The sequence below is a fragment of the Oryctolagus cuniculus genome, chromosome 3 (genome assembly GCF_964237555.1).
Source record: "Oryctolagus cuniculus chromosome 3, mOryCun1.1, whole genome shotgun sequence".
Taxonomy (NCBI): Eukaryota; Metazoa; Chordata; class Mammalia; order Lagomorpha; family Leporidae; genus Oryctolagus; species Oryctolagus cuniculus.
In genome coordinates, this window is record NC_091434.1 from 74,012,854 (window position 1) to 74,037,840 (window position 24,987).

Genomic DNA, 24,987 nt, shown 5'->3' on the forward strand with positions numbered 1-24,987 from the left:
GCCCATCCCAGTCTGAAGATGTTAGATGCTTTTTTAGGTAGATAACAGCCCTTGTAGTCAATCTAAGGTGGTGAGAGAATGTTTTCAAGATATAGTGATGCTTTAATGTTGAGAGGCACATATGAGATGTGACTTAACCCACTCAAAGCTAGAGCAAAAATCTCCAGGGAGAAGGCCAGCATGAGAGAGAGAGAGAGAGAGAGAGTGAGAGAGAGAGAATGAGAGTAAGATTAAGAATGATTATCAGCTTGCTCATCTGAGCACTGGATCTGTGGCCATTTCATTCTCTTAACACAACCATAACATGCAGACACTCAAACACATACACAAAGGAGGAATATTTTTAGAGACTACTTCAGCAGGCTATGTCTGAGGTTTTTGGGGAAGAGCATGTAATTCGAAACAGGGAGTCAGAGCTCAGAAGGAAGGTCTAGCTTTGAGAGCTCTTTGCATGGCTGTGGGATGGAATCGCACAGGTGAACAAGGATTGTCGTTTAAGTTGCCTAGGCAGAATGTGTAATGACTGAAGGGCAGATGGCCAAAAGGGACAGTCTATTTAACATTGCAGGGGGATAGAGACGGAACATATGGGAAGGCAGAGAATGAGTTAGAATAGAACCACTGAGGTGGGTGTCACGGAAACCCCAGTTGAAGATGGCTTCAATGTGGAAGTAGGCAGCATTGTTGCACATCATAGAAAACAGCACTGCAATAAATCAGCAATGCTATTTTAATAGCTACTTCCACGTAAACAGATTTTGGAAGACTGTCCACTGATCAGTTCAGTGTTGCTCACAAGAAGAAAGATCCCCAAGACATAGGGGAGTGAGATTAGTCAGAGGACAAAGAGGACTGAATGAAAGAGTAGAATGAAAACAATATCACCATGGGGCCGGCATCGTGGCTTAGCGGGTAAAGCCGCCGCCTGCAGTGCCGGCATCCCATATGTATACCAGTTCGAGTCCCTGCTGCTCCAGTTCCAATCCAACTCTCTGCTGTGGCCTGGGAAAGCCACGAAATGATCCAAGTCCTTGTGAGTCCTGCAAGGGAGACCCAGAAGAAGCTCCTGGCTCCTGGCTTCGGATCAGCACAGCTCCAGCTGTTGGGGTCAATTGGGGAGTGAATTGGTAGATGGAAGAGTTCTCTCTCTCTCTCTGCTTCTCTCTCTGTGTAACTCTGACTTTCAAATAAATAAATAAATATTAAAAAAAAAAAAAACAGTATCACCACTTCCAGAGAAGTCAGCAGAAGTGTATGAAAACACAGCTATAGGGAATTTTAGAGCCAGGAGGACAAAGGGAAATCTAGGACCTCTGAACAATTCTGGTGAAGTTTAAATGGTTAGAGTTAAACCGATTGAAAAGTGCCTTGTTAAATAGGATGCTACTGGTAGGTGTTGGGTATTTCGACTGTATAGTTTTTGGAGCTGTGTATGAAACATAAGGAAGAATCAACTATAAATAATAAATATGTCTTCAGGAAGCTTCATTGTGAGGCAGAGAAGATGCAGACTAGCTAAAGGAGGATGCCTAATCTAGAAGTTGCTATTTTCCTTCAAGGTAGAAGTGCCAAGAACATGGAAAAAAGAAACAGTTCCACCTTCAGGAAGATGGGAAATATAATTGATGGAATAGTTCCCTTGAAATGGCAGGAGGAGAGTGGAAAAGGCAGAAGCAAGGAGAAGAGTGTAGCCACTACTTGGTTTTTGAGACTTTGAAAAGCCAAAAGGGGAAATTTTCGTGTCCTCTATTTGGTTCATAATAATGATGAAATGAAATATCTTAAAGCTCAGATGAAGACTTGCTGAGACATTATAGAAGCTTATGCACACACATTTATACCTCTAGATCCATGCAACAAAGTGTTAAAATACCTGAGCTCATTTAGTATGACAGTGTATTTTTAAAATAAGCACTGAAAAAGTCAACTCTATAATAAGGTGACACTTGAATCTATTAATCATATCCCCACTTAATGCATCATAAATCACTTACTTATTTGATGAGGAAAAATAAGCGTCCAACTCTTCTTCCTCTGGCAGAATTTGTTCCTTTGTTGTCTTTAAACTCTTTCAAACTGTATTCAGAGTAGATGTTGATGATTTTATGTCTAATGAAATTAAATGAACTGTCTAGTTAATATATTTAATGTGTATTTCAACTATTAGAATTCAAACAGTCTTTAGAAAACATCTGTGGCTGATTAGGCATCAAACCAGAGTCTCTATAAATATAATTATATTTTAATACTTGAAAGAAAATATAATTTATTCACATGTTAATTAAGAATGCCTATATTCTATTCTATACTTACAAGCCCAGAAAGATCATTTTGTTATTCTCTTAAAAAGAAGAGAATATTGTTTTTTTGACATATATGAAGACATGGCTTGAAATAAAGACCTGTGGTACCTATTTACCTGTGGTCTTTATTTCCATAAAGCTTAAATAGGTACCCAGTTTGAATAACTGCAAGGAAAAATATGAGAATACACAAAACATATAGAGAAAATACAGAACTAAATTAAGTTGTCTTCGATGGCTAAATATCCAGAGGTGTCCCTGCCGAGGAAGAAGGGACAGAGAAGCAGCAGTAGGGGTGGCAATAGCAGCAATGATGTTATGAGATCCTTGGGTCTATCACAGGCTGTCACCTGGCTCCAAAAAAATGCAATTTCCCACAGCATGCTCCAGCAAAGAGGCAGATGTCATAGATAATTTAGAGCAGTACATAAGGCCACAGCTAAACATGTTCGTGTTTGGATTTAGAATGCTTCTCCCCTCAGCTAGAGAAACTAATGATGGACTGGGGAAGTTGTCCCTTTTGCCTTCTGCATTTGAGGCTACAGTCCTATCTTTGCATACCCATTCATGATCTCTGTTCTCATCAGGTTTCAGCTTTCCCCATTTTTGTAAGCTTATCAGCAATTCTCCATTCTTTGGATATCTTGAAATATTCCTAAGTGTAAAGCCAGGAACAGCAACCAAGTCAATCAGTTACTCACATCTCAGAGGTGGGCTCTCGGTGTGTTCCAAGTGAGCAATACCCTGTTTTGGATCTTACTGCTGAATGCTTGCAAATCTCTCTGCTGTCATGTATGTCTCCCATCAGGCAGCCTCTCAGGTCTTCTACTGCTGGGGGTTGCATTGAACTCCCAGTTCTTCCAGAGACTCAGGTCTGACTGAAATAATCCCCTGCCTGATCTCCTACCTTCGATTCTGTAACATAAAGTACCTGCCAGTCTGATCGCGACTGCACCGGCTGCTGACTCCTGGAGCTATGTGCTGCTGTTCTTCTAGAATATCCTTCCCGTGCTTTTTTGCTCAGCCTCCCGATGTTACCTAGATGACTGCTTGGACTTTGATTTCTTCACCTCTGGGGCTTACTAACTGAAAGACAATAAACTGTACAATTATAAATTTTAAAGAATAACATTCAGTTAAAATGTAGCAAAAAATAGATGTGATTGGGCATCTGAAAGTCTAGACAGCATGGTGATACTAAAATATATCTCATATATTTTAATATCAGTACCAAATGGATATTAATAAATCATTATTTTGAAAATCCAAACTTTGGCAAAATGCAGTCAGTCTGTCAATGTTTCTTCTGTTCTTTCTTCCTTCTCACTCTTGATTAGTAACTGTATTGGGGACAAAGGACTGAAGATTCTTTGGTCAGTGCTGCCTGTTGCTGCCCACAGGAACCCATGATATTCATTCATGCACTCATTTGCTCATTATTCATTGAGTGAGTACTCACCACACACTAGTGTTGGGGCAGAGGGAGGCAGGATGCCACAATAATAAACAGCTGCAGAGGCTGTCTTGGGAGTATGCGGCTGCAGACACTGAGGGCAGAAGAAAGCTGGATGGGCAGACAATGGGGCAATCCTTTGGCTGGATCATGCAAAAGCCTGCCGTTGGCAGCAGAAGCAGCAAAATCCAGGTGTGCCAGGTCTGCCCACAACTCCTTCGGCCTTGCAATAAAAATATCAGGGGAAATTATGTTATAAATGTGGCCATTATGCTTTACTTCTACTGATATTGAAGTTCGTTGTTAGTCCCTGAGGATAGCAGTGTAGGTAGAAAGGAGGCAGTGGTCTGGGTAGCTTGGCGACGCCAGCCTGGAATTTAACATTTTCTGAAGGCAATCTCTCCGTGAGTAATTGAAAGTGGGCTCTTTGAAATGCTTGTGATTTAATAATTTTCTTATGAATTAAAAAATAGGCCCATGCTCTGCCTTTCTTCTTTGTAAAGTAGCCATTTAACAGCTCCCAGTGTTGGAAGTATTTCTGGTTTAAATATTTCAGAACCTTTAGAATTAAAAGGTTTAGCATTTAGGGCAAATAGTTCCTGTCCTTTCTCACATAACCAGGGCTGAACCTTTAAAGGCCTGACATTTCCTGGCACAGAGACAACTGCTGCCATGTTTTACAGCTGCACGGAGAGTGAGGTAATCAGTAGCAGCACAGCCATTGATGTCTCTCTCTAAGTTATTCACAGTCTGCAGGTCCCACAAGTGCTGCTTCCTACCTGACATCTCCTCGCTGCCACATTCAATTGCTTTTGTTAATTTCATCGATTTAAAAAGAGCAGTTCTGCTTTCTGCTTGCCTTTAAGGTAGGCGGGAGGATTGATGTATTTCCTTCACTTCCATTCCCAGCAGTTGATGACATTTTCAATAAGTAATCTTATTTTTTTATTCTCTACTTTGCATTATAAATACGTCTCTGCAATATACAGGCTTAGGCGCCTGCAGGTACTCGTGATACAATATGTGAGTATGTTTATGTGCATGCACACACACATATACACACGGATACATACATATACACACGGATACACACATATACACACGGATACATACATATGCACACGGATACATACATATGTCATATGTAAATACATCATGCATACAGGCCAGATTACTTGAAAAAGCTTATTGGAAAATGGAAACAAAACATAAATATATTTTAGTGGAAATTTTTTTTGGTGAGGACTTTTAAAAATTTTATTTAATTAAGGTATACAAATTTCATGTACGGATTCAGGAAAATAGTGATGCTTTCCATCCTCCCCTCCCTCCTGCCCACACTCCCACCTTTTTTTCCTCCCTCTCCTATTCCCATTCTTATTTTTTACAAAGACCTGTGCTCAGTTAACTTTATACTCATAAGATTAGCACTAGACTAAGTAAAGAATTCAACAAATAGTATGAAGGAAAAAAAAAACACTATTCCTCAACAGTTGAGACAAGGGCTGTTCAAAATCAGTGAATTTCAAAGTGTCAATTTCTTGAAATCCATGTCTAGTTTTGTTCTAACATGCATTTTTGGGAACTTTTTGAAGACCCATTTTACCATCATATAATATATACATTTGCATATTCATTAGTACACTACTGATACACAGTTCATTTGTATATACATTCATATGTCCTGTGTTTAATATATTGTATATGCACAAGGAACTGTTGAGAGGCCACATATTTATGGAAAAGTCTTATTTAATGGACTTTCTGGTCAGTTAGAACTAATTTTAATCTGTGTCTTGAGGCTTGTAAATTGGGTAAACTTGGTTGAGTAACTTAAACTCCCTACATCACAGACTCTTCACCAGGAAAATGAAACCTTACCTCATACCATGTCATGAGACATTTGTAAAAATTTAATGACATCAAGGATCATAGTGCTTGAATGCATGCTACTACTTTTATATGAATATGCATAGCCATTCTTCAATTAATTATACTTGGTTCCCTGCCTATCTGAAGTTTGTGGTTAAGTAATGATTAATACTTTTCTTTTTCAAAGATTTTTCAAAAATTACTAAAATGATCATTTTACTAAATTTCTAAATACACTTAAGTGGAGCATATAAAATCTTATAAACCATGACATTTTTCAAATTGTAAATAAGATCTTGATTACATAATGAATATTTCATTTAGTTCCAGAATATAGTGTATATATATATATACCTATTTACTCTTAAAATATTACTATATGTATATACATACATATATACATAAGTGAAATACATGCATATGTATACAGCTCAACTATATACAATTATAAATTTATAAACATACCAATAAAGCTTGTGATTAGAAAATCAATGACTGATAATAAAATCACAAAACTTTCCACAGGGAATACTTAGATGGAAGAAGGGGTGTAGAACTTTAAGCAACACATCCTTCATGTGTTTATGTCTCAGTATTTACTATACATGTGCTCTTGGAAAACTCAATATTTCTAAATCTAGTTTTACTCAAACATAACAAGATATAGTAATATCTTTCCCAGTTCTGACTTACTGGGTTATCTTGGGATAAACACTCTGTGCCTGCCTGTTTCTTTATTTGTCAACTGGAGTTAAGATTTACCAACAAAGTAGACATGATATTTCGACTGAGTGACATTAATCATATTAGCATACTTTATAAACTACAGAGAGCTATGGAAACCTCTATAGCTAATAAAATAGCAGATATTACCGCATTAAGTTTATATGTTAAAAATTGAATGAATACCTCCTTTAAAATTCCATTTACAACAGCATTTTATTTATATAGAGATCTATTTACTGAAATGTGACCTGTAAATAAAAAATTTATCAACAATACAACCTTTGTCCAGCCTAAGTGTTCTATATAAGTTAATATGCAGAAAATATTAATTTCTAACATATAGGAGAAATATATACTTTAAAAGGTGTTACAGTGAACATTAATACAAATCGCAGATGTATGCGTGTATTTTGTCTATAGTACACTTATTTTCACAATTTTAAGGTAATACACTTAAATCCCATAAAACTGACCTATCTATGTTTGTAATAATGAAATATACAAAATCAGCCATTGTTTGAGAAATAAGCCCAGGATGCCATTAGCATCCAAACAGGCAATCTGAAAGTAGAACTGCAGTTCTCTTGAAACACTGTTTAGAGTATAACATGATCTGTAGCTGATACTTTGCATATAATTCGAAAACACTCCAGAAAATTTCCTATCAATTTCTGTGTTACTCTAGGATGGTGTATACTGGGGCTCAATTTTAGATTTATATGGTAGTTAAATCTTTCAACAAAATTTGTCAAATACATACCATATGCTAAACTTTTTCTTGGAATTGGAGGAATCTGGAGAATAAAATTAGATGCAATCTCTAGCTTCATAAATCTTCCTGTTAGTATGGAGATAGGGGGAGTTTCACTGACATGAATCAAATAATTTACAGGAAAATGTGACATTTTATATGTAATGTGCTAGGAAGGATAGATGAGAGTCAGAGAGGTTTAAGTAGTGGTACTTGTTTGGTTTGGTGGTTAAGACACTGGTAAGACAACTGCATCACATCAGAATGCCTGAGTTCAATCCCTGGCCCTAGCTCCCAGTGCCAGTTTTCAACTAGTGCAGACTCCAGGAGACAACTGGTGATGGCTCAGTGGTGGGGTCCTTATAACCTATATGACAACCATTGCAGGCATTTAAGATGTGAGTTCACGGATAGGATCTGTCTTTCTGTCTGTTAGTGTCTTTCTCCCTCTATCTCTCTTTCTCTCTATTTCTGTCTCTCTCAATCACTCTGCCTCTCAAACACATACAGTGATTTCTAATCAACCAGGTTTGGTGAGAGATTTTAGTTGGGAATGAATTAAAGAAATACAGGTACAAAATATGATTTCAAGTATTCTGGTTTTATCAGCTGGATGGATAATGATGTCTGAAATAGGGAACACTGGAAAACAATCAAGTTTGAAGTTGGAGGTGATTGACACTTTGATTTGGCCATGTTTAATTTAAGGTGTCATTGAAACCTCTATGAAAAATTATGAAGTAGTTGTCTATGTGATTCCAGAGTTTTTAGACAATCTCAGAAAAGGTGATAGATATACCGCTGATACTAAGGAAATAATTGAAGCCTTGGATATGAAATTGGTTTGATGAGAAAATAAAATAGTTTATTAAAACCTTCTGAGCGACTATAGTATTGATATGTAAACTTGTATTAATGGTCCAGTGCTGCGGCTCACTAGGCTAATCCTCCGCCTGAGGCGCTGGCACCCTGGGCTCTAGTCCTGATCAGGGCGCCAGATTCTGTCCCTGTTGCTCCTCTTCCAGTCCAGCTCTCTGCTGTGGCCCGGGAGTGCAGTGGAGGATGGCCCAAGTCCTTGGGCCCTGCACCCACATGGGAGACCAGGGGGAAGCACCTGGCTCCTGGCTTCAGATTGGTGCAGCACACCGGTCGCAACGCACTGGCTGTAGCGGCCACTTAGGGGTGAACCACTGGAAAAGGAAGACCTTTCTCTCTGTATCTCTCTCTCTCACTGTCTAACTGCCTGTCAAAAAAAAAAAAAAAAACTTATAAAAATGTATTTACTTCTAAGGACAATGACTGTATTACAACAAGAAGGCAATGCAGGTATTAACCAAATTAAAAGGAGTAAAATGTGGAATTTTAGTATTAACAATTCATATAAATTTTATCCAAGCGAATAACATTTACTGGGTAATATATATTTATCCAACTAATGTTAATATTAATTTATAATAAATATGTTTTCAGAGTTGGTGATTTTGATGGTAAGAAGATTGAACTTGTTGGCTTACTAAAAATAGGATGAATGGCATTAAAATTACTGATATTGATGTTTTCCATAATATGGACATTAACTATTAAACACACATGCATTCACACATACATACATACATACACACATTTACAGTATTAAACTGAAGGATTAAGATATCAAAGAGATCAATTAATGAGCTAGAACATGGTATTAATTAATTTTTTAAATTTTTTGTTCTTAGATATTGCTAGTGTTGCTTATGTTTTATGTATCATCTCAATTACAAAATCATAAAGCTTTTATTGAGCAATAAATATTTTAGGCTAGGTAGAGTTAAGGAAATAATGATATTATTTTGGAATTGATTTTTTAACTAATTTGAGTAAACTTTTACAGGGGTAACTAAAGACAATTTAGGAAGATTTGCCAACCATAAATATTCTTTAACTTGTATATCCTTTCCTAAAAGAAGTGACTTATTTGGGATGATAGAAACACCATGAAAATTCTTAAATAAACATCTACAACCACATTACAAAATTAGAGAATGGATACTATTATGGGTTGAACAGGACTTGTTTCCCCCAAAACTCGCACAGATGCTTAGGCTCTGCATATAACTCAAAAACACTCCAGAAGATTTCCTTATCAATTTGCATATGTTACTATAGGACAGTGTGTACTGGGGCAGTATGTACTTAATGTTAATGGTTGATGGATTAAGGGTAGAGGCTTCATATAATTATGACATTAGAATGGTGGGTCTAATGGGAGGTGTTTAGGTTCCTGGGGGCAGGTCCTAGGAGGGTGGTGCTCTCAAGAGTTTCGATGAACTGAGTTCATATTCTGCCTTTTTCTCTCTGCTTCCTGGCTCACAATGTGATCATTCTTCTTCACTTACCATGAGCAGCCTCCATCAGATGCCACATTTGGGGCTGCCCAATTTTGCACTGTAATCTCCAAACATTGAAATAAACCTTTTCTTCCCCTCTTAAGAAGCTCTTTTAGGTATTTTAGGTAATGTAACCAAAAACAGACTAATACAAATATTGTGGTGATCATTAGCAATTATTGCTTCTGAATATTTTAAGCCTTCATATTTTCAGAAACAATTTTAAGTTACAATGATAAAATAAGAGAAGGTCCAAGCATAGCCTGATGCCTATATCCTATTGCCAAGAAGAGTCTTGTGCTTGGTACAGGACATGCTGGCAACCTCACAAATCATATTGCATACCAAGAGCTCAGCCAGCACATCCTTTTCATTGCATCCAGCACATGCATAGCTTTCTTGGAGCTGCTTAGCTGTGTGTGTCAGTGGCTGAAGGAATGGATCTCCCAACTTTGGTGGACTGACATATTGCTAGGATCTGCATCTTGTATACTTCTTCCCTCTTGCTATCACCAAATGCTCTAGCATTTGAGCCTGACACACATTGTTTTTGCAACTTTGCATCATGGCAGTGCTGTTATAAGCAAACCTGCTATACTAACAGTCTTTTAAAATATAGTACATACCATTGAATACAGCATGTAATAGTTGATAATGACTACTGACTTAAATATTTCCTATACAACAGCTTTTGCTATTATTTTATGAAAATCAGTTTCTATAATATTATATGTCATGTTATGCTGGTGGCAACCTCAGACCTCTCAAACTTACCACACCTTTTGATTGCATTGTTTTTTCTTATGTTTGATTTGATCTCATGGTGTTGGTTCATTATGGTTGTAGGAGCAAGAGACTATATTCCCTCTATACACCAAATACTCTAAGTGTATAGTAGGCTATCCTATCTGGGTTCATATATGTACACTCTATTATATACCTTCAGTGATGAATTTCCTAATGCCACATTTCTCACAACATATCTCCCTTGTTAAGCAAGGCATGACTGTAAACAGACTTTTTTTTTTTTTTTTTACTTTTTTTGAGAGCCAGAGAGAGAGAGAGAGAGAGAGAGACAAACAAAAAGACAGCCCCATGCACAGATTTACTACTCAGATGCCTGCAACCACTAGGGCCAGAGCCAGGAGTTAGGACTCAATACAGGTTTCCAAAACGGTGCCAGAAAGCCAGTCACCTAAGCTGTAATCTATTTCTCAGGTCTGCGCTAGTGAGAAGCCACAATCAGGAGCTGGAGCCACAAATGGAACCCAAGTACTCTGATGTAGGGGGGGGCAGGCATCTCAACAGACATCTGAACCGCTGGGTCCAAATGCCCACCCCATATTTGGTTTTGATTATTTAGTGTAGTAAATTTCACAAAGGGCCTCCATTCTTTCCCCTTCCTTGTATTCAAACTCTTTTGCAGAACACTTTCCTTTTGTTTCTTTGGCTACGAAACTAAGACTGCTAGAATATAGTAAAAACCAAACAGTGTGCCAGATCTGAGCCTAGTATATGTCCCTGTTTTATTTCTGCCATTGTCCCGAGCATGCCTTCTGGCCTAGAAGGAGGAGAAGGAGGAATATCACCGAGTCCCAAACTGCTCCATCTGTGTCCCAGACAAGCACAGCCTGCAACACAGTTCCCATCAGACTTGCTGATCCTGATTGACACCAGCCCAAACCAGTGGAACTACCCAGTTGAAAAGGGTTGAGACCTCTGTAGCATTGTTGTATACAAGTGAAGGTGCTAACCCCTAAAAAGAAGGAAGAGGGCACGTGTGCAGGCCTGGTGAGTTCAGAGAAATATGTTTTCCATCTTTGATTGTATCAGCCAACATAACTTCATCCATGTTATGGATCCCATGCTTTTCAAAAATAACTCCCTCATCATTGCAGCAAATTTAACTTTCCATGGGACTTAGGAACTTTCACAATGAAATTGTAGTCAGTTTTTAATTGTTGATAAGGACTCTCAGCTTTTTGTTTACCTTCCCCCTGGAATGACAGAGTTCAGCATGACATTCAATGCAGTTTGCCTTCTAATTGCTATTTTCTTGCATGGCTCAATTGTTTGGTGCATGGTACCAGCTACAGAATTGTTTAAATCACTATAGCCATTCTAGTCCACCTCTTAATTGCACTGCCACCTTGTGCCCATTTTAAGCCAAGCAGAGACAAATTGAGCTCCAAATTAACATCCTATTGTATGCTTCCTTGGACCTCTCCTAATATCTGCTGGTCTGGGTTGGTTTTCTAAGCAGTAAATTCTGAACCAGCGGTTACTGTGAAGGATTTTCCTGCGAAGGGTATGCTCTTGGTATCAAGGGACAGAAGGGATGGGAAAGTAGAAGACGCAAACAGAAGTTGTGTTGAGATGTGGGCTCAATGGAGGACCAAGCCGATGATACAAAAAGTTCTGAGCTGGAGACATCCCTAGATGTTGTGCTGAAATGTCCTCCCATTAACCAAAACTTGAATACAACCCTCTCTGAAAGCGTTAAAGCAATTACATCAATCTTGGCAGGGGGCTGATTGTTAAGGGTTTTCTCTGAGCAGCACTCCCAGCATCTTGGGAAGTAAATCCTTCATTCCTCAAGAGGAATCTGGCCGTGCATAATAGAGTCCACAATTACATAATTAAAACTAAGCAAATTATGACAAAATGAAAATTGTTGATCCAATCCCAAAAGCATTTTTCCAACTGTTTACTATTGTTATGAAGTCTTCCAATTTAACAAAACTCAGTGGTTCTGCACTTTCCTAGGTTTGTTACATCCATAAGCATCAACAGTAATTATTTTATTTTGTTCTATTAATGGTCTTTCTTGTCTGAGATCTTCATATGAAAGATATCATGATTTCTCCATTTTTCCCTTAATAATTATCTCTATACATACTGGTGACTCCATAAAAGCTTGTGGAATGGCTGTTGACAAGGTGGCATCATAGTGTTTGTCAGGCTTTTTAATCCGTTTTTTATCAATTTTATTTTCCACAAAATGTATTATATTGAAGGAGATATTTTACTTTTTATTTTCCCTCTTTTACTTCACTTGCATAAGAATATTTAGAGTTTTTAATTTCTCATAGCAACGTAAGGAAAAAAATTCACAGTAAATTAACCTGCTAGGTAGCTTAAACTGGTCTTTCCAAAGGACCTCATAAATGCTGAGGTTAAATTGCTTTTAGATTATATTTATCCAAAAATATGTTTTGTCTTCTATTGGAATTAATTTCCAAGGGATTGAAACTTGCCCTCTTCAATGTATTTCATCTCTTCTACAAGGCTCTTATTTTGAATCTGAGGTCATAGCCTATTTCTGATCTTCATGTATATTCAATTTTTCTAAGATAAGATTTCAGATTATTGTTAATACCTCAGATTTCAAAGCTTTTGCATTAGATTTGGAAATCTACCTTGGTTCTCAGTAATATTTCCAGAGGGAGAGGAAAAAATGTGTTATATTTCTCTCTCTTACTCAAACAGCTGTGAAGATTTTTCTATAAGTACATTTTCTTGGCAATGAGAAAACTTTTTTATTCCTTAATTGGGTAGTAACCATTAGTCTGAAAACACAGCAGAGAAAGTATACTTTTTATGTTCTGTTCCTTAAAAAATTAATGTTCCTGTAGAAATTACTCTAGAGATGCTTATAGAAAATTGTTAGCTTTGGGGAAAATATGCCAGACATACATATTAGCTGCACATTATGCAGTGGGTGATAGGTTTTCATTCTTTGGTTTTATTGCACTATGGGAAAACCATTGTCCTGGTCCAAAGAATGTATTGCCCAAAGCCCCAAATCTGCTGTAAGTATTGCTTGTGTAGAATCAGCAAAAGGCCATTCAGCATCATTTTCTGGGGATTAGAACATTTTTACAAGGTGCATTGGATGGCCAGTTATGAACGATTATAACAGAACACCTTCCACGCCTAGCTCTGCCATCACAAACGCTCCTCTGGTGCAACAACTGCACTACCAGGGGCCTGTCTTTTTCCCCTTATAAAATACTTTGTCCCTGGAAATATTAACTTTTACAGCATGAACCTCCACATTACATAGTTTTGTGGTATAAATCTCCAGTGAAAAACTATTGGGAAATAGTTTCTAATATTAGTCATCATATTTTTATCGAACTACCAATTCAATGTTGTTATTGCCTATTGTAGGCTGAACTGAGTCCCTCTCCAAATTCATGTATTTAAGTCCTAACCTACAATTCCTCATAATGTGCCTTTAATAGGTGATAGGTTCCTTAAATTGATTAAGTTGGACACTAATCTAATACAATGGCATCATTATAAGAAAAAATTCAGAGTTGTACAGAGAGGAGACCGCATGAAGACAGAAAAGATAAGACATCTACTGTGGTGGAACGAGCAGGCTGCGCCAGGATGGCGCTGGCGAACCAGTGAGACGGGCGCTCAGCTGCACAGAGAATGACGGCGGGATCCACCTGGCAAAGGAGTCTGCTTAGCAACAGGTAGTGATTGGTTACAATACGGCCCTCCCTCTGACTGGATTGGCTTCCTCGGCTATATAAGCACATGTACTTCCTGAAATAAACGAGTCGATGGGTTGCTCGCCTCTAGCCGACTTTCACCCGACTACCGCAGTCTGTGTTGCAACTCCGCGCTGTCTTACTCCCAGCCACCACAGGAGAACACAAACGAGACAGCAATCTACAAGTCAAATACACAGGCCTCAGAAGAAACCAACCCAGCCGACATCTTGATCTTGGACTTTGCTAGCCTAGAAAATTATGAGAAAATAAATATCTATTATTGTAGCAACTCTATGGCATGCTGTAATAGCGGCATACTCTTCTGCCTGCAACAATAAGAAAACTTACTGAGGTTTTCATGTTTGTGGTTAGCTATACTATAGTTCTAAAGCTTGCTATTTAGCTAGAAGATTTTTAGCATACAGTGAACCCATGATTAAATAAAATTATACTCAGCTTTCTTAAGAGTATTTGAATTTTTGTAGGCACCTACATGTCCTCCAGGAAAGGTGATGTAAGCAATTATGATACAATGCTACATCTGATTAAGAATACTTAAAAATATTGGTTTGATTAAATGAGAGTTAAAAGAACAGCATTTTATTGTTTTCCTTTGTATGTGTCTATATATATATCTAATATATACATATATTAGGTTTTATAAATGTCTATTTGTGAGAGAGAGAGAGAGAGATCTGATTTGCTGGTTCTCTTTCCAAATGCCTGCAATAACGGGCTAAGTCTGTCTGAAGCTGGGAGCTGGGAACTCAGAGTTTCTTAGTATAGAAGTTGGCAGGGATCCGACTACTTGAGCCATCACCTGATGCTTCATAGGGTCTACATTAGCAGGAAGCTGGAATAGGATTGCAGGTGATTCAAACTGGTACTCTGAAGCAGGGTGCAGCATCAAATGCTCATCCTGTTAGCTTATTTTAATCTTAAATTTTAATGTAATTGGCTGGAAGGCTGGGATAGCAAGATTAAGTGGGCAGAATCACAGTCCCAAGGGAGAATTTTTGTAAAGTAAGAGTCACTTTTGTTAAAGGATCACTTTTACTGTAATGTAAATTTAAAATGTTATTTCAAAAATTAAAAAAAGAGGCTGGCAATGTGGCATAGCAGATTAAGCCACCGCCTACAGCGCCAGCATCCCATATGGGTGCTGGGTCAAGACCTGGATGTTCCATTTCTTTTTTCTTTTTCTTTCTTGACAGGGAGAGTGGACAGTGAGAGAGACAGAGAGAAAGGTCTTCCTTTTCCACTGGTTCACCCCCCAATGGCCAATGATAGGCAGAGTGGACAGTGAGAGAGAGAGAGAGACAGAGAGAAAGGTCTTCCTTTTCCGTTAGTTCACCCCCCAATGGCTGCTGCGGCCGCCACAGCGCACTGATCTGAAGCCAGGAGCCAGGTGCTTCCTTCTGGTCTCCCATGCAGGTGCAGGGCCCAAGGACTTGGGCCATCATCCACTGCACTCCCGGGCCATAGCAGAGAGCTGGACTGGAAGAGGAGCAACTGGGACAGGATCCGGCACCCGGACCAGGACTAGAACCTGGGGTGCTGGTGCCGCAGGCAGAGGATTAGCCTATTGAGCCGTGGCACTGGCCCTGGATGTTCCACTTCTGATGCAGCTCTCTGTAATGGTGTAGGAAAGTGGTAGAAGATGCCCCAAGTCCTTGGGCCCCTGCACCCATTTGGGAGACCCTGAGGAACCTTCTGGCTCCTGGCTTTGGATGGGCTCAACTGTGGCTATTGCAGCCAACTGGAGAGTGAACCAGCAGATGGAAGATCTCTATTTCTCTGCCTCTGCCTCTGCTATTCTAACATTGCCTTTCAAATAAGTAAATGAATCTTAAAAATAAAATAAAACTAAAAAAAAAAAAGGAGAATGAAAGAAGCCAGGAGGAAGAGGGAGGGAGGGAGGAAAGGAATATCATTGTATTCTGACATTTGTATCTACAAAGTACATTGAATCTGTTTAAAACTGATTAAAAATTAAAACAAAGAGAAAGAAGGACCACTGATATAAAGAAGCTATATGTTAAGATATTATGAGTTTTCATAAATTATCTCTTCCTCTATGAAAACTGTTATCTTGGCACCAATGATTGTAGAAATAATACTGTGTTAAGAATCTACGAAGAGGGGCTGGTTATGTGGCATAAGTTAAGCACTGGCCTGTGGCACCAGCATCCCATATGGGCACCAGTTCAAGTCCTGGCTGCTCCACTTCTGATCCAGCTCCCTGCTAATGGCCTGGGAAAGCAGTAGAAGATGGCCCAAGTCCTTGGGCCCCTGCACCCATTTGGGGGACCTGGAAGAATCTCCTGGTTCCTGGTTTCAGATCAGCTCCACTCAAACTGTTGCAGCCATCTGGGGAGTGAACCAGTAAATGGAAGACATCTCTCTGCCTCTACATCTCTCTGTAACTCTGCCTCTCAAGTAAATAAAAAAAAATTTTTTTATTTGACAGGCAGAGTTAGTGATAGAGAGAGACAGAGAGAAGGGTCTTCCTTCTGTTGGTTTACCCCCCAAATGGCTGCTACAGCTGGCGTGCTGCGCCGATTTGAAGTCAGGAGCCAGGTGCTTCCTCCCGGTCTCCCATGTGGGTGCAGGGGCCCAAGCACCTGGGCCATCCTCCACTGCCTTCCTGGGCCACAGCAGAGAGCTGGACTGGAAGAGGAGCAACTGGGACTAGAACCCGGCGCCCATATGGGATGCTGGCATCGCAGGCGGAGGATTAACCAAGTGAGCCACGGCGCCGGCCCCGTAAATAAATTTTTAAAAGAAAGCACAAATCTCAAATATCTAATAAATAAATAAATAAACCATGAAGGGCAATGCAAATGCAGTAATTAAATTTCAAAAATAAAACCTTGCTGATGTAGTTGCGTTGGTTGCCATTTTTTTTGGCAAACTTTCACATTATTCAACTAAATTGGGTAAAAAGTATGTGTTACAAACTGAATGTGTCTCCAAAAACTCCTGTGTTGAAGCCCTAACTCCCAGTATGACTATTTGGAAATGTGGCCTTTAAAGATGTAAGTAAAGTGAAATGGTGTCCTATGGACGGTGCCTAATCCAACAGTTCTGGTGTGTTTGTAAAAAGCCGAAGATATCAGGGACATGAGTGCACAGAGGAACACCACACAGGGACCACAAGGAGAAGGCAGCATCTGCAAGTCAAAGAGAGCGACTTCAGGGGAAACCAACCCTGCCTGCTCACTGACCTTGGCTTCTGAGCTTCTAGAATTTTGAGAAAAGAAATTTTTGTTGCTTAAGTCCCTCAGCAACCTTTGTGAACTAACATAATGTATGTCATAGATATCTATTGAGAAAATATTAGCAAAAGGGAATTTATTAAACTTTATAAAGAGAAGTAGCTTTTAACACAGCATTTTGGTTTCATAATTATAGAAAGTCAATGGTTTGTGTTTATGTGGGAGAATATGGAAGAAGGCTTGTTTCATATATGTGTAGTCCAAATTTATGCAAAGCCACTCATTTATGTTCATGTTATCTTTTCCCTTGGATCATCAAATGTATTTGAGAAAAGGCAAAAGCAGCAGAAAATTCAGAAGCCTAATATTTAAAAAGTATGATTCCATGACAGAAAAAGTTCATATTTATCAAATGTGATTAGCAAAAAAGCCTGACAAACTGTTATAATTTTTATAGGTGTTGCATGATAAAAAGCCATAAAAACATAGTGTGAATAAATTATTTGACTAGCTTAAGACTTTCTAGTTGCTTGATTCCTGAGTATGGAGTTTACATTATTCTGAAAAAATAGTTTTTCACTACATGTTTATTGATGCATCTCATGATAGTTTAATACAGGTTATTATTTAAAGAATTGTAAGAACTTAAATTTTAAAATATAGAGCCAAAAAGGAGAATGATAATTTTGTATTTTCTAATGTTAGTGTGGCTTCTGTTTTATTTTATTTTTTCCAAGATTGTGTGTCTTTTTGCATGCTCCAAGGCAAATACTTTGTAAATCATGGAAACCATAATACCCAGGAGAACGGTTGGAAAAAAAGTTGCAGAACAATTTTAGTTTCTACACCAAAGGATTCAATTTTATTTCAGCAAAAATCATGGAGAAGGTATAACAAGTGACAGGCACAGTGCCATTTGACAGCATAACATCAACTTATTTTTTCATCTCTGCGTTCCATTCAGAATAAAAGTATTTTCAGATGAATTATGAAAAAATACAAACTGTAATACAAGACCTGTCTCCAGAAAGACATGAGATTTTTGAATGTCATGTTTACAATAAGTTCACCTCAAGGTTATTAAAATGCCTGAAACCTTATTTCAAGAACCCGTACCTCTCCGTCCCAGAATGAGGACTGAAGTGGCCAGAGAGGCTTCACTCAGTGTCACTGTAGCACCTGTTCCTTTTAATCTGCTCCTCCACCGTGAGTTGTTCAGCCTGGACCTCCGCTCTGGGGCAGGAAGAGCCAGCCATGCACTCGTGGCTCAGAGCATGTGAACTTGTGTTTCCGTGACTGTGGGCTTCTCCCTCAGGTTCACCATGCCATTGTTTGCTGTCTTTTTCAAATTCTCTTACATACAAACATGGGACATTTTCAATGTGATCTACAGAATCTATTAAATCACACTTAAAAATCTGCTCATTTTTCTTGGAAAAAGCAGTGATTTTCACAGTGTTAGAAAAGAAAAAGTGTAACTTTTTGTGACTTAAGTGATTTCCTTTCATGTTTAAGAGATGTGTATCAGGAGAGACCACTGAACAGTTCTCCTTTACTATCAAACCCTCCTCAGGGCCTGGATTTGGAGTAGACTGCACAGGACTGCCAGCAGTAGCTCTGTCAGTCTGTCTTTTGAGAGCCATAGCTAGTGCATTCCTTGAATAAATCTTTTCAGATTCAAATATACCAAGTAACTCTGAAATTCTAGATGTGTTTTTGAACTTTTCAATTTGATATTCACTTGCAGCATAGTTTGCTTCACTTGACAGTGGTAATAGATTAGGAAATTCTAAAATAGATGTGTTCTGCCTGCAATTATTCAGACCTGAGACTGCTACATAATTGTTATTATTATTCTTATTCAAATTCTCTTTACAGTTTTCTGGTACCACCTCATCATTAGTGTTAGTAACCTGTAAAACATCTGCACCATCAGGTTCATTAATTTTTTCATTTTTCTCCTCTTCAGCACTCTGCACAACCACATTATTGTTGCCATTAAGATCCATTTCACTTTTCCTTTTATTTGTATCTTCATCCTCATTCAGCTTATCTTGCACATTCTTGCCTCCTTCCTTGTCATCTTTGCTTCCTTCGTACATTTTCATTTCTTTCATTCCTAAAACCTCCTCTTTCTGACACATATGGGCAGACAGCCGATGTGGGTGCAGAAGAGAGAGCTTATCTTGTCCCTGTTCTTTCTTTTCTGGAGTTCCAATCTGTTCTGTCTGCAATTCACTTGCACATTCAGGGGGCACAGGGATTGTCACGTCAGGTGGCCATTTGGGTTTATTCATTTTGAGCTCTTCTTCAAGGGGGAAGGTTTTCTTAGGCATCTCCCTGGAAGGAGGCCAAATTACTTTTAATTTTCCTCTCTTTCCTAATTTTTTCAAATCACCTCTTTGTGCTTCACTGTTACCAGCATCCGAATGTCTATTAAGGTCTCCGAGTACGAAGGTGCGTGCTGCAGTGTTTCTGTACATATTCTGTCCTTCACCGGAAATAAAGTTCTCTGAGCTGCTTTGATGTTTGCAGTTCCATCGATCTTTATGCTGTTTGTGTCCAAAACCTTCATCATAATTTCCTTTAGACTTGAAAAGTTGTTTAAAATGAGGTTTACAATATATTTGTCCATGAAGTGATGCATAATTTCCCAAACTGCCAAAAAAAAAAAAAAAACACAACACTTAGCATTCTGCATACTTATTGTAAATAGGGAATTAGAAAATTAATTATTTCCACGAGTCAGAGACTAAGTAAAAATTAAGTTGCTATCAATGGAATTGACTTTATTAAATATTCCTGTTAGATTATAGTTATCACCACTAGCCCACCTATGTCTTACAGTATTTAGAATTTCATGTTATATGTCAATTATTGATACAATAGAAAATGTACATGTAGTTATGGATGGTGTAAAGTAACAGAAAAAACCTGTGCTAAGTCAATGATTCATTATGAGAGGTTACAATTTTCAATTAATCCTCAACAGTGTATACACATATATACACACAAATAAGTTATTTGAACTTCCTTTACAACTGCATTTTAAATGAGCAGAAAGTTTGCTTGTCAGCCCTCTCTGGTGAGATCATCAAACAAGAGTGCCTGTTAAAATGAAAATAAAATTTTGTCAGAGACAGCAGCATAATTTTTGAATTTCTCTGAATCTACACATAAAAGCAGACATATCAACTAGATGGTAAAACTGGAAGCCCCTGAGTGACATTTACAAAAAAATTGAATGCAAGGTAGTCAACAATGCCAGAACCACCAGTAGAAATAAGACCAGAGTGACAGTCTCATCTGCATGGATGATACCAAGGGGATCAAGGAAGGAGTCTGACAGACCAGAAAAATAAGAAACCACAAAGTAACCAATTTTCCCTGGAAAGCATTGCATGCCAGTCAGAGAACAGCGCTGACAGCCAGTAAGTGCAAGTGCCCTGTGGTAAGAGAGATGAACAAGGATGGTAAATTCTCAACCCTGACCCTCTGGAGTTACTTTTTAGAAAAGAAACTCAAATTGAGAGAAAAAAAATGTGGGAGTGGGATCAAAACTGGGCAGGACAATGACAATATATGTGAAAAAGAAAGCTCCAACCAGTATACAGAGAAACCAAACCAGGATATTCCGAGTCTGGAACCTTATATTTTAAACCAGTGTATGGAAACTAGAAGAGGTAGTGCTGTGAAGTTAGAAATACCATCCTGAATCTCATTTCCTTATAAGGTTTGGAAAAATATATTTCTTACACAACTCAGAAACAGAAACATATCAAGGTAAAACCTTACACAAAGGTTTTATTATAAAAAATTATACAAAGGTTTATTATAAAAAATAAAAGTGAGGGATAGTAGCCTGCAGACAATGAACACTTGCCATAAAAACATGCTGTAAAAATAAATAAAAAATTTTAATGTACTGTTTCAAAATGAGCAAAAAGACATAAAAATATGACAAAAAACCTGAAATAACAACATAAATCAGAATTAGAAAAAACTCATAAATGAGATGACAGAAATCAAGAAAAAAACAATTATATAAGAAAAATCTTTCTCAGGAATACAATATAAACTAAAATATACAAAAGACCAAAGAAACACAATGGAGAGCGTCTTATGTAGAGAAAAAAGAATATAAAATAAAATTTTAAACAGCCAAAAAGAAATGAAGAGCCAAAATAATCTGAGAGAGACATATAATAAAGATAAGACACAAAGCAAAAATTCCCCAATTCATAGAAATTTCTTAAAATAAACCTAAAATAATGAAACAGATTAAATATTAAAAAGCTACAATTCACAGAAACTTTCTTGAAAAAAAAGTGTAGAACAACAAAATGAAAGAGCACACTGGGTAATTGGTATTATTGACACAGAACAATCAATGACCAAAAAACTATTCTATTATAATCACTATGCTTAAAATAAAAATAAAGGAAAAATATTATAATATATCTTAATCTTAAAATTGTATAATAAAAAGAAAATTTAATTATTGTCAGATGATTCCAACACTTTATGACAGAAGAAAATGAAATCATGCGTTTAAGGTCCTCCAAGTAAGAAAAGGAAGCCAACGATTTTAATAACAGTCAAACCAAATTTCCATTGTAAAGGTCACAGAGAAATTGTTATCAGCATGTGAGAACTCAGGTAAGATTGTTTCAATGAAACTTTTCTGAACACACTACTAAAAAACAAGTTTTAGTAACCAGAATTAATACAGAAACATCAAGTCAGGATTAGTGATGGCATTAATAGCTTGCTACCTGCAAACTAAGAGAAAACCAGGACACTGAGGAAGATAATATGGTACGCTGTGGCTGTATGATCTGATACTTAAGATTATCTATGTATTCATCTACCTCCCTGCCCACATATGTACTTATGCATCCTTCCATCCATAGATAGTATAGCGATGTAAAAAAAAAAAATAGGTGATTTGTGAAGGGAAATGTAATTTTTAATGTTTTTTTTAATTTTAATTTTTTTATTTTTGACAGGCAGAGTGGACAGTGAGAGAGAAACAGAGAGAAAGGTCTTCCTTTACCGTTGGTTCACCCTCCAATGGCCGCTGCGGCCGGTGCTGATCCGAAGCCGGGAACCAGGTGCTTCTGCTGGTCTCCCATGGACTTGGGCCATCCTCCACTGCACTCCTGGGCCACAGCAGAGAGCTGGACTGGAAGAGGAGCAACTGGGACAGAATCCAGCACCCTGACCGGGATTAGAAACCAGTGTGCCGGCGCCGCAAGGCGGAAGATTAGCCTATTGAGCCGTGGCGCTGGCCTAATGTTTTGATATATTAGTAGCGCTAGTAGTTTTGCTATTCCAAGATGGTTATGTAAATGAATATATGTGATATCCCAATTCTGTTACTTCCTTTGTCTTTGAGAGCCAGGAGTTCTGAAGTTGAAGAATGGGGATAAATACATAGTAGAGAATAGGCTAAGTAGAAGCAATGCAGTTCTGCATTTGATTTGGAAATATCACGATGAATTTATAATATATTTCGTATGTAAATATTTTCTAGTTCTTCCTACTAAAAATAGCTTAGAAACAATGGCTAACCTAGTAGAATTAACATCAGGATTGTTCTCTTGAAATACCTTTTCTCAATGAAAGAAACCAGATCATTGAGAAATTACTGATTACAGGTCTGGGGCAGGAAGTGTACAGGATAGTCTGAAACATCTGATCCTATCAAATAATGAGGAAGCTCACAGTGATTCCTAGAGTCAGGACAAAATGACTCAGGAGACAAATAGGTGCTCCTAGGCCAGGAAGAGGGCAATTTGGGCTTGAATAATGATGATAATTGCTTTAGAATGAAACCAATCCAATATGCTCAAATCCAAGAGTCTGTAAAGAATTTTCCTTTTAAAATTACATCCAGGGAATGACAAAGAACATTCCATCATGTTATTAAATTAATAACCAATACATTGGCAAAATGGTAAATAATTATTTTGACTTTCCTCAGCTAACTGGATCACAATGCTAGTACTTAGTAGCTAAGAGGAAGTATATCTTTGTCAGAGTATTCTAAGAAGTAAAAAAGAAATTAGAGCATTAAACTATCAACATTTTATAAATATCAATGAATGAATATAGCTGTTAAACCTCAACATTTTCTAAGATCCCCAAAGGAGAGACAATCAGATGTTATCTATCTTCTCGTGAAAGGTGAAAGATGTAAAACCTAACTGTAATCCAGAATTTAAGTTCGACTGACAGTTTGTAGGAAGTACAGAGGAGAAAGGATTATGTTGAACTGCTTGAGTGTGCAACCAGTAATTCCAGACCAGAAACTATACAGGTCAAATGTCATGGACTCATCACAAATAAACTGTAAAGGATGAAAGGAATAAAAGAGAAACCTATGGGTGCAAAAAGACTTAAATACATATCAAAGCTTTCAAAACTAAAGTATCATGTCTTAGAAAGCACATTTGGATAACAAAACTATAAAAGTACAAGTGAGAAATTATTAAGAAAAACACTGTATGTTCTTAGGATAGTAGTAGCTTTTGGAGTGATCAATAAAGTTGTATTTCCTGACCTTGGTAGTAGTACAAAGTGGTTTTTAAAATAGTTTATTGAGGTATACATTTGGTTTGTTTGATTGTCTATGTTTTTGTTTTTGATACAATATGCATTTTTTAAAGAATCAGTCATTGAATAAATATTTTTGGATCCTTATCATATGTTAGCCTGTATTATACATTAGCCAGGCAAACATAAACTTAATTTCTATAGTTAGGTGGAGCTACAATAGGTTATGTGAGGAATGGGTGAAGCACAGGGGATATTGAAGGAGAAAATGAGGACTCCTAACACATATCGGTGGCAAAGCAAGCAAGCTTTTTAATTCTGATTTTAAATGAGTGGGTCTGAGCCTAGTAGAGAGCTGGGGAATGGCACAGTACTCTTCAACAAGTAGAAATATAATATCAGCTGAATGTGTGAGAAAAATAATGTTTCTGAGTAACTGAAAGTTGTTTGCATGAAAAGTAACAATCAAGTGGGTTGAAATAGGGATGCCAGAAGTTTAGATAGGGGAGCTATGGGCAGATTCAGAATTGCCTTTTAAGTCATGTTAGAGTGTTATGTTTTGGGGGGGTAGGGTAGGGAAGGAAGTCTTTATATGCTTTAAGAAAGGAAGTGACCTCAGATTTTCATTTTAGAGAGATCATTTTTGTTACATCATGGAGTATAGCATTGGGACACTTTTTTGTGGTAATGGTAATAAGAAACAATAGAAGTAGAGAAATCAACTGGCTAGAAAGGTTGTCCCATTAGCCCAGGTGAGAGGTTATTCTTGCTTGAAGAATACCTGGGTTATAGAAATGGAGAGAAGTACACAGCTCAAGAAATATTAATGGAACAGAAATTATAAGCCTTGGAACTAGGGAATGAAGAAGACAAAGGAGTCAAAGTTAATTTCATGCTTTGGTCATTGAGTTAATGTCGTTTACTAAGATGACAGCATACTCATACAATCAAAGAATGGATTTTTGTGGAGAAGAAAGTAGGGTGTAATGACTTGGCTTTACTTGGGAAGAGATATTCTAGCTAATGAGATATAAGCATCTGATACACAAAGGGGAGACTGTGCCTACTGGTACTGACATCAGATTGGGGCTATTGGGATAGACTGCCCACATGATGATGACTGAGGTTATTGGAGAGCATTTGGTTCACCAGATAGAATAGAAATCGTAAGAAAAAATTCCCGTAACGGGATTCTGTGGAATGCTAACATCCTGGTGATGAACAGAGAA

At 37.8% G+C, this 24,987-nt stretch overlaps 1 protein-coding gene across 3 annotated transcripts in view; it reads right to left on the reverse strand.

The window, feature by feature from the left end:
- Positions 1–18,033: 18,033 nt before the first annotated feature.
- Positions 18,034–24,987, reverse strand: part of XIRP2 (xin actin binding repeat containing 2) — a 77,794-nt gene continuing 70,840 nt past the window's right edge. For all 3 annotated transcript variants that reach the window (XM_017342905.3, XM_008258698.4, XM_008258699.4), the window contains exon 9: positions 18,034–19,858. In XM_017342905.3, coding sequence (XP_017198394.2) covers positions 18,358–19,858 — 1,501 coding nt within the window. In that variant the 3' untranslated portion in view covers positions 18,034–18,357. The remainder of the gene's footprint in view (positions 19,859–24,987) is intronic.